Genomic DNA, 19,750 nt, shown 5'->3' with positions numbered 1-19,750 from the left:
AAATATCCTTACCATTTGTTATCCTTTTGTTCTCAGTGCAAGAAAGGTGATTTTGGATTTTTTCTCCAGACTGACAGCTGTCTTCCCTCAACTCCTTTAATGCAATCTAGTTATTTCCTCTGTGGGTTTGCCTTGATGCCACTCTACCACCAAGCTATTAGAGCTTAAGGAGAAAACCACCAAGTTAAGGAGGACGTAAAACAGACAGCTTTTTGAAATATTAGGGTAACATTCCCCTCCTTGAGCTATCCCCCCGCCCCCCCAAAAAAAAAAAAATGCACAGAATTAGGTTTAGCACTTTCACTATTGGAGCAGCAACACTGAATCTTAACTACTGTCACTTGGAAGCAGCCAAACTCAGCGATCAAAGGCAACTTCTGAGGAAGTAGTGTCAAAGACCAATCCTTGCACTCTGGACAAGGGAGATAATGTGGCCACTGATTGATTGAAGTCATCAGTCTGACAAGGAAAAATTGACAAAGAATTGCCTATAATGATTCCTGAGACAAGATAGTTTGGGTTGCTTTTTTTTAATAAATCTGTGTTACTTTGAAGGTAGGTTATCTGCATCTCATAATTCAACCTACACTCTCCAAAGCTACTCCCACGGCTAAACACCTATAAAAGCTCACAGAAAGATTTCTATACTTAAGTATTTAGCAACAACTAGATTTTATAAGATAAGAAGCAAGTACTGCAGACAACTCGGGATTCCCCCTGCTGCTTCCAAAAAAAGAAAGTTTTCCATATTCTAGTACTGAAGATAGAGCTGGATCTTTCCTGAGTGTTTTTATGATGGAATAATGAGGGAAAACAGGAAAAAAAAGTATTTCATTATCTTAATCTAGGGGAGTACTATCTGTCTGAATGTTCTCAATTACTCAGAAAATCTGAGTTAACTTCTAGCTAAGAACTGATGTGATACACACCTAAAAAAAAAAGTTACAAATACATTCTTCTGACACTCACTCAATCAGACATGTTTTTGTCGCTCTGTTAGAGTGTTCAGTGAACCACCCATTGTAGAAACTGATGTCCCAGTTAACAGACCAAATCCCTGAAAACCACTCATGCAAATAGCCCCCAGAAAAGATCATCAATAAAACTGTATTGGGCAACTCATTCAACATACAAACATCGTGCACTTGTTCCGTTGGCTGACAAGTTTTTTGTTTGTTTCTTTGTTTTTCTTCTTTAAAGGTATTATCATTGTAGCAGCCCTACTGTTCCTTCAATTTGAGATCTGCATTTTTCCTGCAGCTGAACTTAGCTACTGTGTTACATTTCGGTAATGTAGCTCCACTTTTAGTCTTCCTCCTAAACTAGTTTATTTCTTGTATGCTCATGGAAGCAAGTTTTTGCTATTCTTTCTTCTTAGCACACATCTCTTTAAAACACAGTTTAACATTAATAATTGACTTGAGCTTGACTGAGCTCTCAAGCATCGATAATGTCAAATTTTGTACAATTTCTGTTTTGGATTATTTGGTAGCAATGAGAGAGTTGGAAAACAATAATGGTGTTATGCATTAACAATTCTTTGCTTCGTCAATATTGTAGATAATTTTTTTCCTTCCTATCACTACAAATACCCATTTGATCCATAACACTTAACATTAGCTCAATTCAACATCAGCTTAAGTGACCTTAAGACTTTAAAAACAAACACCACTGAGTCCTGAAACCCATTTAGAGATTTTAAGCCTGGTTTTGTGCTCTGGATAGCTTTTTCATCTCGTCAGAAACAAATTATACAGTTTGATACCAAATAGCTTTTCCAATTAGATAATAATCCTGCAGATATTATTGATTTTTTAAAATCTTTTTATTCAGCTTATGGACTTTCTGCTGTTCTAATTCTTCTTGAAAATTATATTGGCCTCTTCTCTTCTATATTTCCCCCTCAAAATAATTATTTACATTCCAACCCCTGAACTACTCAGAACCTTTCTCCATATCCAGACACCAACATCTGCATTTTGAGCAGTTTAGAAAACCTTTCTCCATAACTTTGGTCTTCCAAGAAGAACAGCTCCTTCCAGGAGAGCAGCTTTGGAAGGCTCTAAATCCTGTCTGCTACCTGCTCTGCCATACAGCCCAGTAGCCCTAGTCAGCAGTTAACAGTCCCCACTTACAGTAAATAAGCTCAGCAAGAAAATAGTCTCCCAGGAAAACTGATAAGTCAGAGCATAATAGATGGATCAAGAGAAGGTATGTTAACATTGCATTTTCCTCTAAGTGTTGTGTACAGCTTCAAATATGAACCATAACATGGCAGGAGTACCTACAATTTTTTCTCCCTGAAAGGGGAGAAAACACTGAAAAAAGAATGGATTTCCTGCCAATCCTTCGTAGTATAGTTAATAAAAATAACAGTGATGTGCCAGAACTTAAGATCTGACTCAACGTCCCAGCTTATACATTTGTACTTGATACCAAATCTGCTTTGGTGTTAACAGACGATTTGTGTTAGTATCTTGTATTGTTTCTGCCTTTAGAATTTTGATCCTCTGAAAGATATCTTAAACTGACAATGAAACATTGTTTCTTTGAATCTTTTTTTTTTTTCTTAATTCTAAGAATACTGACAACTCTGTCCTCACAACAGGTAGTGAAGATCTCACTTTGAAAACATCATATTAATATTGTTCATATTAATTTTAATAGCCAGAAACAATCTCATCTCTGATTTTAACAGACTAATGGAAGATACTAGAAACAGCAAAATAAGACCAAAACTTCAGGCTCTCAAATGCTAACACCCTAGGAAAACTGCACACATGTATCAGTCAAGCAAACAATATTGGCACATGTGAGTACTCTGACAAGCAAGTCATAGAATAGATAAAAAAAACTAACATATTTTATGTTTGAACTTGGCAAAACAGACCAGCCAGCAGCCTATTAATACAGCTATACAATTATGACATGGGACCTCATTGGAAACATAATCAAATCATTAATAATAGCATGTCTTATTTCCTGAAACATAATCCTAAGAATTAATTTCACAGAAATCGAAGCTTCCTGCTTTATAGTTGTGTTTGCAAATTATTTGACTAAAGTTGTATTTTTAAATGTCCTAATTCCCCTACATAGCAAAAGACTCTACAACAATAGGTATTTATCACACTTTTTATTTTTTTTCAGCCAGAAATACAGTTTTATATGTTATTTCAATAAATAGTGGTGGTTATTTCTTAAACAATATCCCCATCTCTTTGGCATCTGACCATATTCTGTTTTTCAAACTAAAGACTATATAGGAAGAGATCATTATTCAATACATTAAGTTTGCAGAAGCATAGTTAACTTTTAAAAATACACATCAGTTGTTGCAAAAATTCTAGTAAGTCTAAAAAAGAAAACCCAAACTAGTAAAATGCAGATAACCAGGCTGCCTTCATTTACAGCCATGGAGTTAACTGTCAGAATGAGAAGAACTCTTCATTTTCCACAGCACATGCACCAACTAGTGCTTCCTATTCATTCTGAACAACAAAAGAAAGTTTTTTTTTTTAAAAGGCGTTGTACCAGAAACAAGCGATCAAATAAGTTATGTTTCAAAATAATGTGATCTTAATTTTAACTTCTACAGAGGTAATCAACCAAAACCAAGTCACACACTGCTTCAGTAATAGACTGCACCTAAAAAAAGCCTAAAGACTATTTTCCATCTTCAAACATAAGTTACTAAAATGTTTTAAATACATCTAGGAATACAGCTGTCAAAACTGCTTTTGATGTCATGTTTGGATAAAAATTTCCTAAGCAACAAAGTAAGCCAGTGTATTCAATCTACTCTGAATAATCCAGGATCATCTCTTCAAGGCTGACACAGAAATACTTCACTTGCACTCCATCAGAAAAAAATAATCTGCTTTACAAATCTCAATAGAAGAGTTCAGTTCTTCAACTAATTCTTCAAAGCAATGACAGTTATTTCACACCTTCTATTAACATATGTTATAGAACTCATGATTTAGAATTAAAACATTATTGACACACCAATGCAGACATTCCAGTGTATCTACTGGAATCTAAAGTGAATCCTTCATTAGGTGTCCAGATGATGTAAAAAATAAATTCCACTAACAAAAACTCTTCATCCCCAAAAAGATTTTTTTTTTTAAGATCCCATGTATGTAACCTGAAAAAAATTATAGAACAGAGGAGACAAAGCACTTACTTCCATGCAGGAACTAAAAAAAAATAATTTAATAGGATTAAAGTAGCAAATTAACTAAGGTTTATTTTATGCGTAGATCTCCCCCTCATCAGCAGTGAAAGCCCAGTTTCAAAACTAGACTGTTTAAATAACAGGTGATCCAATTTATCCAAGCTCATATTCCTTTCAACAATGAAAAAAAACTAAACCATACATACATTTTACTGTAGAATACAGTAACAAAAAGTAGAAACCAAAATGCCCCCAAAATTTGGGTACTTATCCAAGAGAAGTTTCTAACATCAAGCCAAAATTAGCAACAACCAAGCAGACATCACCAATTTTTCAGTGTTAAATTATTGTAAACACTAGATCTAACTGCACAAAAAAAATAAATCCCAATCCCCCCAAAAAAAACAAAAGCCTTTTTAAAATTTTTGTTGTTAGAAGATGTCCAGAGAAATATCCAGCAGTTGCACTCAAGTTTGCATTAGAAGCTGCTTCCTCAGGAAAGATTTCTCCCTCCGAGTACTTCTAACACATTGCATTGTCGAGACTGCATTCAAATAAACTTCTTTCTGTTAACATTTAGCTGACACAACCACCTACAATGTGGACAGTCGTGTACACAGTACAACAGTGGATTTTTGCAGCAACAGAACAATGATCAGAAATTGGCTCTAAGTTTGAGATGACAGCTCATGTGTTGTTTCTCGCAAACATACGGTCCCCTCTAAGGGTAAGGTGTTGGAGCTGGTATTGTAGCACTTCTGTGTCAGCAGGTTCCTTAATGCTCATTTTGTCTAAATTGAGGTAGTCCAGAGATTTTGAGTGAGCCCTTTTACCTTTTAAAAGGCAAAGAGGCAGAGGACCATGAAGCGCCTTGTAGGGTTCATATGGTAAAGCCTTAGTGCATTTATCCCCTGAGCTGGGCATCCGCCTCCTCCTCTTCCCGTTGATGGCTGGGATCTCGTATGGCTGATAGTACCTACTTCTGGCTTTGTACAAGCGGGAGGAACGCGCGAGTCCCGAATCAAGCTGTTTGGAGCGCAAGTTAGGCCCAGATTCCCCTTTATTCTCTTCGTTTCCTGTACGCTTCTGGGCTAATTTCAGCAGCTCCTCTCCAGTGGTGAAGCCAACCAGGTAGTTCGAATCCATGTGGAGGATCTGATACCCCGAAACCGTCCGTCGCATGGGTGAGCAGGGTGTACTGGAGCACCGGGGCTTCTCGGCTTCCATCCTGCCCACAGCGCTCACCTCTGCCAGAGGCACCGGGAGGGCAGATATTGCACTTCTGGACTCTCCGTTTATGTCCACTTCCATTTTAAACACAGGGCTATTCTCCTAAAAATTAAACAGAGCTTGATCAGAAACAGAGCCTTTAAGCAGTACAAGGGACTAAGGGAGGGCTGCAGAAATGAGATTTTGTAGCAGCCAGGAGTCGCGACCGGCACTTCTCCATTCAGTCGTCCTACACGCTGCGGGTGGCCTTGTAATCAAGCTATCGCCAACATCTGTCTGCCTTTTAAAGTTATTTCAGGTGTTTTTTAATAACAGATACCATAAATATATTCCTTAAATATGTTACAGACATTCCTGAGCAGTGTTGTACACAAAACAGGTGTCTTTTCAACCATTTTAGTCCACTTGACTCCTTATACCCCCCTCCTTTGAGGCCACCTACATACATTAGCACGTCCACAGTAGCTTCTCCCATCCTCAGCTGCATATTTTTCCCATTTACAATAACCTCAGCAAACAAAGCTTTCAAGAAGTCTTTCTGACAGCTACGACCTCAGGCACAACCATGAAGCAGACCTCATCTCCAGGGCACTGCAACATTTCCCTCTTCCAGATGTGGAAACAGCTTGTCTTAGGTGGAAAGGATGGCATCCTGACTGTTCAACAGCTGTCTTTACAGGCTCTCAGGAATTCCCCTCCAAAAAACTGTCACCTTATTCAGAGCTAAACAAAACCACATTGTTTACTCTGACATATTCCTAACAAAGGAAATGGTATCCAAGTGTTTAATAAATACAGCATGAGAGTCTTATAAGCATCTTAAGAACAAATGGGGCTCTGATTTCTATGGCACCTGGTTTTTCTATTTGCTTTGGAAATAAAGCTATTTTGCCCTACTTCTCCCTTCACAACTATTCCAAATACAAAGCTTGGTGCCTTTCCAGTGCGACAACTTTCTGCCACAAGCCATTACCATCTTTAACCTGGAAAGATAAGGTTGATATCACAGCAAGTACATGTATCAGATGCCCAAGCACAGAGAAAGCTTAACTCTTCTTTGTTTTCAATGTCATTTACACAATCTCTATGCCACAGCCATTTTCACAAAATACGAAGGTCATGCTCATTTCTAAATTCACGCTTCCTTCATTGTCAGCTTCACCTTTACCCTCAGTGGTAGGTTAGTGACTCCCTCGCCAATGTATTTCAGAAAAAAAAAAGAAAAAAAACACAACAGCATAGCTTTGTTGTGTTTATAGGCAATGAGACTCAAAGCAGAAAGAAAATCCAGTATGCAAGTGTCAAGCAGAAACAAAATTCCAAGCTGCGCTATACATGACTGTTAGCGCAGTAAGGTTTTCACAAATGAGACTAACTTGTAACGTGTGCCATCACAAGTAGCAGCTTTAAAAGTTTACAAACTAGTTGCCATACTGAGGGACTTAGGAGGCCACAGGCAGGTGAGTAAGGATGCAACACGCAAAGACAAATATCCCCACCATCTACATACTTTATTGAAACTTTTGGAAATAGACACACAGAAAAATCCCATCAAGATGACTCTCCTTTCACTTGTGTTAACATAGTAAGGGAAAGTTGTGTGCAAGTCTAACACACAAATACAAACTATCTATCCTCATGCAAAACTTAAGCCTTTTTTCTATTTGGGTACCAGAATACAGCCTAGTCTCAAATCTACCTGCTGCTCCAGTCCTATTGCAATAAATGAGTAAAACTACTATAGCCTTTTTTCAGTCCTTCTCATAATCATGACTTTAGTTAGGATTCTTCACTACACGCTTTACACAGCATTGCTTTTACAGACGCATACACACACTTCATCCAATAAGGATTTCCAAGTAAAAATACATGTATTACATATGCATATATGCATATATTAATACATGCAAAAGATAAATAAATTAAAATATTGTCATAAACCAAACACCCGGTAATTTTAACTGAAAAAAAAATACATAAAAAAATCAAGAATAGGGTCCATTGTATCTAGCGGACATTCTGAAATATATTTATGGAGACATAAAGACTCTCAGAATAGCAGAGGCAGTTTTTTGTCTCCTGCTGTAGCACTGCATCTGTCAGTGCGACAGCAACATGGTGAGATTTCAGCCATGGCGTTATATTCATGAGAATTCCTCATGTAGAAATAACATCAGGAACCAAGGTTACTAGAAGCAATAGCATAGAAAAATCTTGCACTGAAACTTTTGGCTACCCCATGCTCTAGCCAAGAAACATAAATATTTCTTTTAATTCCTAATTTTTACCCTGCAGCTCAAAAATCTTTCCAATAAACTTTAGAAAAAAATCAAATTGTTCTGTTAGAAATCAGAAACAATGCTAGAAAAAGTACAACTAAATTCTAGAAGTATAAACAGAACGGTCAAACAGCAAAGTTAGAAATGAATAATTATCTAGACACATGTAAACAGCAATAACCAAAAAAAAAGAGAACATCTGCAACAATAATGCAAGCCCGAAGGAAAAAGAGAGAGGGAAGGATGCCCCCATGCACTTTTTGAGATGGAAAAAAAGCCGTGACAACTGGAGATTCCTTTCCTAAACACAGCTTTAAACATTAATTTGTGTCAGCCTGAAAGATGGGTGTGTGCCCGGTAACCAAAAGCAATCAACTTCAAAGAGCAACGTGGGGGAAGAACAACGAGCCCTCACTGGCCAAAAACAGTAAAAAGGAGAACCCAGAGGAGAAAAAGCCTTCAAGTCAGCAAGCTTCAGCTTGGTACCTCAGTCTGAAACCACAGAGCTTCCACGTGCGAGAAGAACAGAAATCCGACAGACATTTGACAACAACAGTGGCATCAGCAGCCAAATTGCAGGATTTGCTGCCATCAACATCAGAAGCTTACGGGAACAGCACTGCTCGCTGGTGAGAGGCATGACTGGCCAGCTCCATAGGCAGAGGTCCAAAACCCAGCATGTATGTGTTCAGCTGTTCTTCCCCAAGATTTAATGTGACTTACTCGAGCTGCCATATGGCTTCAATATGCTTTGCTTCCTTATCTGGTAAAAAAGATAGAGAAACATCACTTAAGACTTCTATAGAAGAAAATCATCTGAGAGATTCACAGTGTCTGTGAATGCACACGCCAGTACCTACAAATGTTTTTAACACTTTCTGACTCAATTTTAGGCCATTTCCATGGTTATAGAACCACTACTAAGGAGATGAATACTACTAGGTTTGTTGCTGTACAATACTGTGAGCTCGTCTGTAATTCTCAGCATCAATTACAACGCTGAAAAACAGTCCTTCAGATTAAAAAAGATTAGTTTTTCAGATCACAGTTGTCTTTTCTTCTCGCTTCTCAGAGAATGACAAGACTGATGCGATTTCAACATAATTTATAATTAAAGATTTACTGTAGAATCAAAACAAGGGGAAGATGAACAAGATGGCACATGCTTTTCTTTGCCGCTGCTTCAAATATTTGGAAAGTGTGGGAAACAACTGAAAGTAACAGCTAAGAGGGCTCACTCGACCAATATACACCAAAAGTGCTTCCAGAATACACTTCACCCCAGTAAGATTCTACAAGATGATAATGATTCTCTTTAAATTACAAAGCAGGCTCTGCACATAAAGTAATCTGACCCAATCCAGCCAACGAAAGCTGGCTAAACCAGAGAAAAAGGAAAATGAATAAAAATACTAGGTTAACTCTTATAAATCATTTTATTTCCTTAAAGAATGTATTAGTATGTTTAAGATAGAACTTTGAGGGCAAAAACATAAAAAAAAAAAAAACATTTTACATATATGGGAGCTTTCTGATTTTTTAATATTTCACAAAGGTATCGGATGCTGCTCAAGAATTAGCACGTTGCAAATAAAACAAAAACAAAAGTGTATAGCTTACTAGCAACACACCACACTAGTATATAAACTGTTGACTGTTTGTTGTCTTGGATTAGAGCCCTGAAATGACCTGTAGCCATGTGTTCTTCCTGTACCCAAGGACACTTTATGCCTTTTTTTCTGATTATGTTATTTTTTCTGTTAGATGTGTTACTTACATTTGTCTCCTCCTCAAAGAGACAGCAACTCAAAAACAAATCAACTTTAATTATTCAGTATCTAAGGAAAACAAACAAAGAAGTGGGGTTTCCCCTGATAGTCCTAATCTTTACGAAAAGCTTCCGTGATTTTGAAACCACTACAATAAGTTGCTCTCAGAAAATGAGTCGTTTCTCTGTAAGTTCCATTATTACCTATCCTCTCAACTAGAAGATGAACTAATTTGAGAAGATGCCTCGAGGATGCATTTTATTTGTTATTAGATGAGCATTAGATTTCTGCCCATACAACCAGATTTTTTAAAAAATATATATATTTTTTTCCTTTTTCTCTAGATGGCAAGCCTGCAGGTAATTCCATTTGTTAAGAACCACAAAGATCTGTCTCACCGATAAAATACTCTTAACGTGCAGTAAGGGGGTGGCAAAAGGGAAAGAGGCAATAAATGCAGCACATCCCAACCGTGTACAGGCATCAAACACATTGGATAGAGATGTCAACTCGAGTAGTACCATTTTCAATGTCTTCCCTTCTCTGAGCATCTGTTACTTCTTAGAATACACAAAGCAATTGAAAGATAAAATGATTGTCTATCAAACATTAGGAAATAACACAGCAAGTAATGTCATCCATCGTGTGTGAAGCCAACACATTGTTGATCAAGTACTTCAATCATCTCTGTTTGCGAAGGGGGGCAGTAAAAGGTCTACAGCTTTGCCCTTACAGTCTGAGAAGAAAAAAAAAAATCCATACACATACAGTACGTATACCTTGAAATCCTATCTTGTTTTGCTGTCACTGATGGATATGCTGATGGAATTAGGTGCTTGCTGAGCAAAGGTTTCTGGAAATAGTTATTTCCAATCTGCAATTAAAACACCTGAAGTATTTACTGGAGAGGGAAATGTCAAGCTAAAATTCATCTCTAGAAAAGCGTCCACAGAGGTGCCAGGTTTTGGTATGCAGAGCAGGGGCAGGCAGCCCACAGACTCTGAGCTGTGTGCAGCTTGCAGCCCCCCCAGTGCAAGCTGGTGATACTGCTGCAGGCAGGCACTGCCGCTGCCGGCCCGTGGCTGCTCTTAAACTATCTCTTAACCCTTCAGCTGAAGGCACTTAGAAAAATATTGCTTCACCACGCTCTTCAAGGCTTCCTAAAAAACCTGTGGTGTATCTTACAGACCAATACCTTGTTTTGTAGAGACAGGAAATGGGTGGGGGGGAAATCTCAGAACAAGCTCATGAAAGGTATCGGTAAACTGTTCACATTCTTCGTCAACACTTTGCATTCCTTAAGAAATACCAAACTTTTCTAAGCCAAAGAAAAAGTGACCGAGGCAACATTAAATTGCTGCATCCCATAAGGTAACATGCAGATGGAGTAAGAACACAGCTTAACAGATTTTTTTTCCAAAGATAAACACATGAAAATGAAATTATGCACGGGGTATATGTCACAACCCCACAGGCCTCAGGAAACTCAGACAATCGGATATGACTGCGGCAGCAGAGCCAGCGTGGTGACTTCAGGATGAGACGCGGAAGGACAGTCCCCTCTGCAGCTGCAACAATGACATGAGGGCAGCACCAGGCGTGCTGGTGGGAAGGAAGGGTGCTGCCCTGGTGGGCAGGTGAGGGAGAAACCCCTGAGCCAGGTGGTACAACCATCGGGTAAGCCACATGCTGCGAGCAGGACAACAAGCTGCTACATGCTCTGCAAAAGAAGGTTGATTCCATTTCTAATAATACCTTCCTTTTGCAAGAGCCAGTTACCTAGTTTGTTAGCTCTTGTTATTCATTCAGCCCTAAACAGACAAGTATGGCCATCCTTACAAGTACCCTTACAGACAGCAGAGGATGGTGAATGAGTTACCGAGGAAGGATGAGTGACTGGCTCACCATGCTGCCGTGACAGCCCGCAGGCCAGGCCAGCCTGACACAGCTCACGCCTGCACAGATGGGATTTCAGGAGCGGGTCCAGGCTGATGAATTTTGTATAAGCAGACTGAGCAAGCAGGAAAAGTAAATGAAAGCGGTGGGAAAGGAGGCCATGTAATCCCTCCTCACCAAGAAATATTAGATGAGGGTGTTTAACAGAGAGTAATGTTTCTGAAACTGGTATGGTCCTTGCAGCTGGTGATGCCACTTCCTTGCTGGTTGGAGCTGCAGATGAATGCTGCCCCAGACCCACCCTTGTTACAGGGATGTTCCCAGCCAACACGAAATGGCCGCTCCCTACCGCTGCTCATCTAAAGACTGAACCCTGTGACACCTGTAAGAAAGCTGACACACGGCATGACACAAATCAGTTTGTTCTTCAGCTAGTAAGAACTGAAGTTAAGTTTAAAAACAACAGCGCAATAACAAAGAATACGTTTCTCTGTATCTTTGATTTTCACCTTCTTGCTAGCCAAAAATTCATTTTCAAAGTCGTCTTCTCTCAAGTTTCAGGTTAGCTGACTTAGGGGTATAAAACAAAAAAAGGCTCATCAAAAAATTAAATTGCCTTTTAAATACGAAAAACAGACAAAGTTTTAAAAACATGATGGATTTCATCGAATAGACACAGATTTTTGTCTTAAAAAAACAAAATGGCAGCGGGGGTGCCCGTTGCTTCTACGTCAGACAAGAGACGCGTGTTTGGCAGAATACCATGCTACCATACCTGAAAACACAGTTCCGCAGATAGCACTTTGAAGCCATCAACGTAAACAAAAACAATGCTATATTCAGGTTTGAGTAGGCACAGCAGTGCAAAGAGAGACAGTAGCTAACAACAAGATGCACTCTCCAAGTTATGGGGAAAATGTCACGCTTAATCCACGCGATTTGCTTTGCTGGATCTCCCGTTTGCTTAGCTGAAACACTTTCAACGACTAGCTCTTTGTCCCGACGAGATATAGCCCGCAGCAGGTACCGAGGTGCTTGCTGGAGCGGTGCCATTCATTCCCTTACACCGTGCACACCGCAGGTCACCTCCCTCAGCTCTCTACAAGCAGCGCACGCAACGGCCCCAAAGTTTTGCTCCCTGCCTCCTTCCCCACCGCTCCTTCCCGCACTCGGCCGCTGCCTAGCACCGCATTTACCGAAGGGCCACGCAGACACGGCCGCGCGCCCACCACAGCTCCCCTCTGGGCTCCTTGCAGCCTCACGACGGCGCCGGGGGCGCACCGGGCGCGCTGGAGCTTTCCCCGCACGACCCCGCGGGCCTCGCCTCCCTCCATTTCAAACCCGCGCCGAGCAGCTCCCTCCTCCATCTTTATCGCCCTAGCGAGCGCTCTTGATCGAGAAAGGTGAAAATTTTTAAAAAAAAACAAACAAGCGCACCCCGCAAGCAGCGCGCTCCCGAGCACACCCGGGGCGGCAGGGAAAGGAGGGCAGGGGCACGGCGAGCACGACGGGGCCGCCCCCAGCCCGCCGACCCCCGACCTGCGGCCGCCTCCTACCTGTGCTCCAGGGCGGCGCCGAGGGTGGCGGCGGAGCAGCCGGGCCCCGCTCCGCTCCGCTCCCTTCGGCTCGGCCCGGCCCGGCGCGGCCCTGCCCCGCCCCTCTCTCGGCCCCGGGGGCGGGACGCGGCGGCAGCGTCGAGCCGGGCCCCCCCCTAGCGGCCGCCCGCGCCCCGCCTCGCGTCGGACCGTGCCCGCGCCGCTCGCCCCGGAGGGAGCCGCGGGGCCGTCCCCGGTGCCGGGACAGGCGCAGGGCGGAGGGGTCCACGGGGACTGTCCTCCGCCCCTAGCAGGGACGGGGGGAGCGGGAGGAAGCGGGGCGGCAGGGCCTGAGCGCCGCCGTGAGGGTTCCCCCTGCGGGTGACCCTGCGGAGCTGCAGGGCTTGGGCGGGAGCCGCCTGGGGAGCTCTGCTTACAATCATAGAATCACTCAGGTTTGAAAAGACAATCTGTCAAAGTCATCTGTTCCAACCATCTCCCTGCCACCAATGTCACCCACTAAACCCTGTCCCTAAGCACCACGTCCAAACTTTCCTTGAACACCCCCAGGAACGGTGACTCCACCACCTCCCTGGGCAACCCATCCCAATGCCTGACCACTCTTTCTGACAAGAAATGTCTCCTAATTTCAGTTTGCTCCTCCAAATTATTTCCTCCTTTCACAGGAGGCTGATGGAAGACAATCATCACTTGAGTGCAACTGCAAGGCCCCAGCATCTCCAGTTACTTTCCATCGGTTTTAAGCCCTAAACACTTCAATAAGCACTTCGGTAAAACAAGAAGAGTTGAACACCTTTGAGTTGAACTCCTTCAGTCCACATATGATGAGTACTTACTTTGGACAAGAGGAACACAACTTTCTATACACTGTCTAGAGATGCCTCCCTTGGCAGAAAATAGAGGTATAATAAAAGCAACATAAATCCTTTGGAGATCTCAATGCCATCAGTATTTTAGTTTGGATTTTCACAGCAAAAATGAAAGGTATCTGCCCTTTATATCACTGGATGCAATGAAGAGACATGGCAAAACTCTCCAGGGTTTTTGCTTCCGAAAAAAAATAATTGCCAGCCGCCACCAGGTTCAGCAGGACACCACAAGGTCACAACTGTGCTGTTTGTCAATGGCTTAACTTCTTCAACATCACACTGAAATTTTAATAGCAACATAGTAAAGCTACCTCCCAGTTTACCTTTCCAAAAGGGATTCTCACTTCAGCCTTCATAAACAAAAGTTAATGACATGCCAAGTTTGACTCATAAGATCATGCAACTGGTGCTACATGGAGTAAGTGGGTCACACTGATCACACAACGGGCTTGATTAGGAAACCCCAGTCACCCAGAAGTCTTGGAAGTAGTTGTGGATTGGCCAGAAGGCAAAAATTTCAGGTGACGTGCTGAAGAAGTCCCACTGTATAACAAGCTACCAGAAAATGAAAAGCAATATGCCCTGTTCACTGATGGGTCCTGACATATAGTGGGAAAGCATTAGAGGCGGAAGGCTGCCGTATGGAGTCCTACATGGTAAGTCACAGAAACTGCTGAATGAGAAGGTGAATTGAGATGATTTGAAGAAACGAAGGCCATCCAGCTGGCTTTAGATGTTGCTGAATGAGAAGTGGCCCGTGCCCATCTCTATACTGACTCATGGGTGATAGATGGTATGGTGCTGTGTTTTGGATTTAGGATGAGAATAAAGCTGATAACACACCGATGTTTCAGTTGTCACAGAGCAGTGCTCACACAGTGCCCAGGACTTTTCAGCTTCTGGTGCTGCCCTGCCAGCAAGAGGCTGGGGGTGCACAAGGAGCTGGAGGGGACAGAACCAGGACAGCTGGCCCAGACTGGCCAGAGGGATGTCCCGTACCACGTGGTGTCATGCAGAACAATAAAAATAGGGGAGTTGGCTGGGGAGGGCATGTGTCTGCTTCTTGGGAATGGGCTGAGTATTGGTCAGTGGGTGATAAGTAATTGCATTGTGCATCACTTGCTTTGTATATGCTTTTATCATTATTATTATTGTCCCTTCCTTTTCTGACCTATTAAAATGTCTTTATGTCAACCCATGATTTTTAACTTTTTTTTTTTTTTTTTTTTTTTCCCAATTCCACAGTGGGATGGGAGGGCAGAGAGTGAGTGCATAACTGTGTGGTGCTTAACTGACTGACTGCCACAACAGTCATGCACCTAGCCTTGCCGTCCAGTAAGCACTGAGATGCACCTGGAGTTTGCATCTCTTGGAAATTCTAGATATAAAAACTCAAGAAAGAAAAAAAAAAAAAAAAAGAAAAAAGAATAAGGGAAGGAATTTTCATTATAGTAGGTCTTTTTAGCTCTGAAATCCCTTAAGAACCATTGGTTTTGCCAGCTAACAAAACCTAAGAGCTAAATCAGTAGTAAATTTAATGCAGAAACTGGGGAACATATTTGGCAAAGCAGCAGGACAAGAAGAGGAATTTAGAGTGTATTTCAGCATCATTATGATGATCTGTGTTGCCTACAGTACACAAATCCAGTTTGCATCACAGTGAAATCTGCAGTATTATCCTGAGTCTGAAATCTCCCCTTCCTATGTTGTCCTGCAGTAAATGAGGCAATAAAATCCTCTGAGCCCGTATGTCACAACTTCCTTCCAACAAACTGCCCACCCACAACCTCCCTCTGCCCTTGCTGTCAACCAAGTTGTCAGTCTTTGAGGTGGAATTCCGTCCAGCAGTGAAGGTAAGGTTGGTGGGGGACAGCAGTAGTGAATGACTGCAGGAGGGAACAGATACTTGGAAGGGACCATAATGAATTCTACATAAGTAAATAGACATTTTTTTTTTCTTTATTAGGTATTGTAGACATTATTCTGAAAATCTTGATTTTGCTGGAAATCCGTGAGGACATTCAGGATAAAATACAAAATATTTTTACTTCTGGGGGAAAAAAGGATGAAGTAGTAGCATAATTTTTACATTGGGAAAAAAAAAAGTTAAAAAAAATGAATATTTTTATATTAAAAGATAAAAATATTTTTCTGTCATATGATTAAGTAACTGTCATATGATTTAGCAACTTCTGCCATCCAAAACCAAAAGCTTAGTAATTTAACAGATCTTAAAAGAATATTTAGCTAAGTTAAAATAAACTGTGGTGACAATTTATTTAAAACATGAACAAAATGTTTTAAGCACATCATTGACTGAAATCCCACCTTTATTTATTATACACCAAGTTTAAAAAAAATAATAATTAATTTCAGTGAGCGCAGAAAGTATTTGTTGATTTGGTTTCTGGGCCAAATTTACTTTTTTCCACAATTAAGGTGACTTAAATAGGAATTTTGGTACTTATGCAAGGCTGCATTTATTTCATGTCCAGATGGAGGAGGCAAACACTGTATAGAATTTGAAATAGATTCTGTCTTTAGAGTATTGTGTGTTTTGCGGATGATAGGTCAGTTAGTACCCACTCTGATTCAGACTATCTCAAAGAGTATTATAACAGAGCAACATGAAAAGATGCACTCTATTCTATACTGTAAGATTTAAAACTTACTCGGAAAGGGGAGATTCGGAGCAGCCTTAGACAAATGATGCATTTGGTATGTACATGCATAGGCAGCAGCGAGTACTTGCTAATGATGTTCCTGCAGTATGAACTAACAAAATCTTTTGGTACAGATAGATTACAGACTCTACACAAAACCTCTGCCACGAGGTAATGTACAGATAGATGCATGGTGAAAACTCAAATTGTAGTAAGTTTGCCATTTACGGTGTGACAACGTCATTTTTACATGATGTGCATCAGGATCAAATAACAATCTAGGTCTGTCAGTCAAACCTAACTGTATCAAAACCAAGTCTTAGACTGTTAAAAAAAAAAAAAGGCAATAAAGACACGTTTATGACAGAAACAGGTTGTTCACAGAAGCTGTACATTCTCCATCCTTCAAGGTTTGCAAGCTCAGACTGTCTAAAGTCCTTGGTAACCTGGTCTGGTCTCATGGGTGACCCTGACTTGAACAAGTGATTGGACTGAAGACCTCTGGAGATTCTTTCTAGCCTGAATTATTCTGTGTTCCTATGGTCTTTTTTTAACCTTATTTAAGTTTGTGGGTAGAATGCATCATTTATAGTGAGGTCAAAATGTACAGGAAATAGTTGTTTGGATCAGTCCTTACTTGTTCAGTACATACCATTCAGTCTAGAAAAGATGGGAATCTCCTTTTTTTTTTTTTTAAAAAAAAAAAACTATTTAAAGTACATCATTTCCCTCTTTTGAGTTCTTTTAATTGCTTTTCTTCTGTGCAGACCTCAGTAATTTGTAACTCTCCATTCACCATGCCCATCCTCTTTAAAAAGGAGCACAGACTCTTAGTTAAGATTCATAAATAGTTCAAAATATATCCCATAGCAGTCCTTTAAAATAATTTATTGAGGCTTTGGAAATGATTATTTTGAATCCAAATATATTCCCAGCCCTCACCCCAAAGAAGAACTTAAGTTATCAAGAATCTAAGCAAGACAAGGTCCAAATGGGCTTATGCCCAGATTTTAAGATTTACAGCAGTTTTAGTATTTATATTAGTATAAAATAAAGAATAATGATCTTATGGAAGGAATGGCTATTCTTTCTTCTGGGGAGATGTTATTAGAACAGGAGGAGATTTAATGAGACACCCAGACAAGAAATGGCTTTGCTGTAAGCAAAGATATTGCAATTTTATTAAATTCTTGATCTGGTACAAAATGAAAATCACACAATTACCTTGTTCTCCTTTGCAGGTGATTTTTGTTCCTCTTACTGAATAAAATAGAGATATGTAAGTGTGGAGCACCACAAAATACCATTTGATGAATGTCTCCATTTTACTTGGACATAAGATTATGCAGATCTAGAATGTTACATGAAAAGGGCATTTCTCAACAGTGTGTTGAATAAAAGATACATTCAGGCCCCCAAAAATCTAGTATACATTCCTTTCAGGCTAATGTTAACCTAATTTTGTAAAATATACCTGTCCTGCACTTCTCATTCACCACTTGATTAAAAACAGAGAATTTCTCACTAGAATCCGTCAACCACATAATTATGTTTGGATCAGAGCAAAACTGACTCTTTTTGAAAGTAAATATTGTCAGTAGACTTAATGTAACTTCCACAGGAGTTCCTCTTTTCCAGCAACTTTATTATAGAAAAACATACAACAGTCTCAGTATACCTTAAAGACTAAAACATGATGTCTAGTCATGTTCAGCGTTATTTCAGAAAACTGATTCTTCCCTTCATAGCAGATCATAAGAAAATTTATCATTCTTAAAAGTTTGGACTGGAAAGCTATTACTGCATATTAAGTGGAGTGGTGTGGGAGATTAGAAATTACTATTCAAAAATACTGAAATTTGCCCTCTCCATGAAAACAGACAATATTAAAGCCATTATTTGAAAAGAAAAAAGAAACAAAGTAGCTACTAGCCTTCGTTTCTTGCACCACCTAGCAATTCCTTCAGAAATGACTTTTTAGGAGTCTCCATTGTTTTCTTCTTTGTCAATTTACTTGTGGGTCTACCAACAATGTAACTGCTGTAAACTGATAAAGAAAACTGAAGTAATAGATTGTTGTTAAATCCCTGTTCTGCCACTAGCGTTGAAATGGCTCTTAGAAGTTTTAGTTACGGCTCCTCTGCTATCTTCCTTTGAACTCTACTGATTTTGATGTTATTGATCAGATTGCATGATGAGTTTGATCATATGATTTTTTGTATGCCTCCCTACCTATGCCTCTCTCTCTAGGCCTGCATATATGGATTCCTACAAATTGTGCTAAGAAAGCACATCTGATTTCTCTCAACAAAATTCACTTGCTAGTAGAACTCAAATACATGTCTTTATTATAACAAAGAAGCATAAAAAAATAAAAATTACTTCAAAAAATTGTGCAAGTTTTAGCAAGGATTTTTGGGTTTTGTTCTGTTTGGAATAGATGCTTGATGTCTGAAAGAAACAACTGCTCACTTACACTACATAGTGTGGTAGCATTTCAGGAGTTACAGCTGAATTCAACCATTGATTTTCTGCGAATCTTTTAGACCTCTATCATATCTGGTTGAAATACAACATACAGTTCAAAAAGTTTAATGGGAGAGAGAATCCAATTGCATAAATAATCTGGACTAAAAATAGGTTCTGAAAAATAGGTTCTGCTGAACATACAGCAAATCAGCTTAGTACAGTCCATGTTGTGCCTTATAACCAGTGTAGTAAGCAGAAACAGAAAAACACAGTGGTTTTATGTTTAACGTAATCAGTCAGAGAGGCAAGCACCAAGCTCTTCTCTCTGGTAACCAGCAACAGGACCCAAAGGAACATCATGGAATGAGATGGGAGGGTCAGGCTGGGTGTTAGGGAAAGGTTCTTCACCCAGAGGTGGTCGGGCACTGGGACAGACTCCCCAGGGCAGTGGTCATGGCACTGAATCTGCCTGAGTTCAGTAAGTGTTTGCGCAACACTGTCAGACACATGGTCTGATTTTGGGTAGTCCTGTGGGGACCCAGGAGTTGGACTCGATCCTTGTGGGTCCCTTCCAACTCACATATTCTATGATTCCATGAATCATTCTGGAACATTAGGAAACACAGGAGAACATGTGACTACTTGACTATTTACCTTTTTGAGGGGCGTTTTCAGCATAAAATGCTAAACTCCTATTTCTTGTAAGTTGTTGTCCACCACCAAAAGTGATTTTGATGCATTTGTATATTAACGGCATATTTGTAAATTTTTTTCTACTGAGACTACTACTTACTGCACTTCAAATACACTCTTGAAAGAGAAAATGCAATCAACAAAAG

The 19,750-nt window shown here is 40.3% G+C and overlaps 1 protein-coding gene across 4 annotated transcripts; it reads right to left on the bottom strand.

Moving 5' to 3' along the window:
• Window positions 1–2,571: 2,571 nt before the first annotated feature.
• Window positions 2,572–13,019, bottom strand: MACIR (macrophage immunometabolism regulator). 4 transcript variants are annotated; one of them, XM_050716274.1, is made up of 3 exons: window positions 12,911–13,007; window positions 8,413–8,452; window positions 2,572–5,512 (listed from the first exon to the last, which is right to left on the bottom strand). In XM_050716274.1, exons 2-3 carry the CDS (start codon window positions 8,422–8,424, stop codon window positions 4,868–4,870), a joined length of 657 nt encoding a protein of 218 aa, XP_050572231.1. In that variant the 5' UTR covers window positions 8,425–8,452; window positions 12,911–13,007; the 3' UTR covers window positions 2,572–4,867. The 4 variants fall into 4 exon arrangements, with proteins under 4 accessions (XP_050572231.1, XP_035425971.1, XP_035425973.1 ...); XM_035570078.1 differs by having other exon boundaries at window positions 3,120–5,512; window positions 8,299–8,452; window positions 12,911–13,019; XM_035570079.2 differs by having other exon boundaries at window positions 3,133–5,512; window positions 8,176–8,452; window positions 12,911–13,018.
• Window positions 13,020–19,750: the final 6,731 nt, after the last annotated feature.

Source organism: Cygnus atratus, chromosome Z (genome assembly GCF_013377495.2).
Source record: "Cygnus atratus isolate AKBS03 ecotype Queensland, Australia chromosome Z, CAtr_DNAZoo_HiC_assembly, whole genome shotgun sequence".
NCBI classification, from domain to species: domain Eukaryota; kingdom Metazoa; phylum Chordata; class Aves; order Anseriformes; family Anatidae; genus Cygnus; species Cygnus atratus.
The sequence above is the reverse complement of the archived record's forward strand: the minus strand, read 5'-3'. Positions and strand labels throughout refer to the sequence as shown.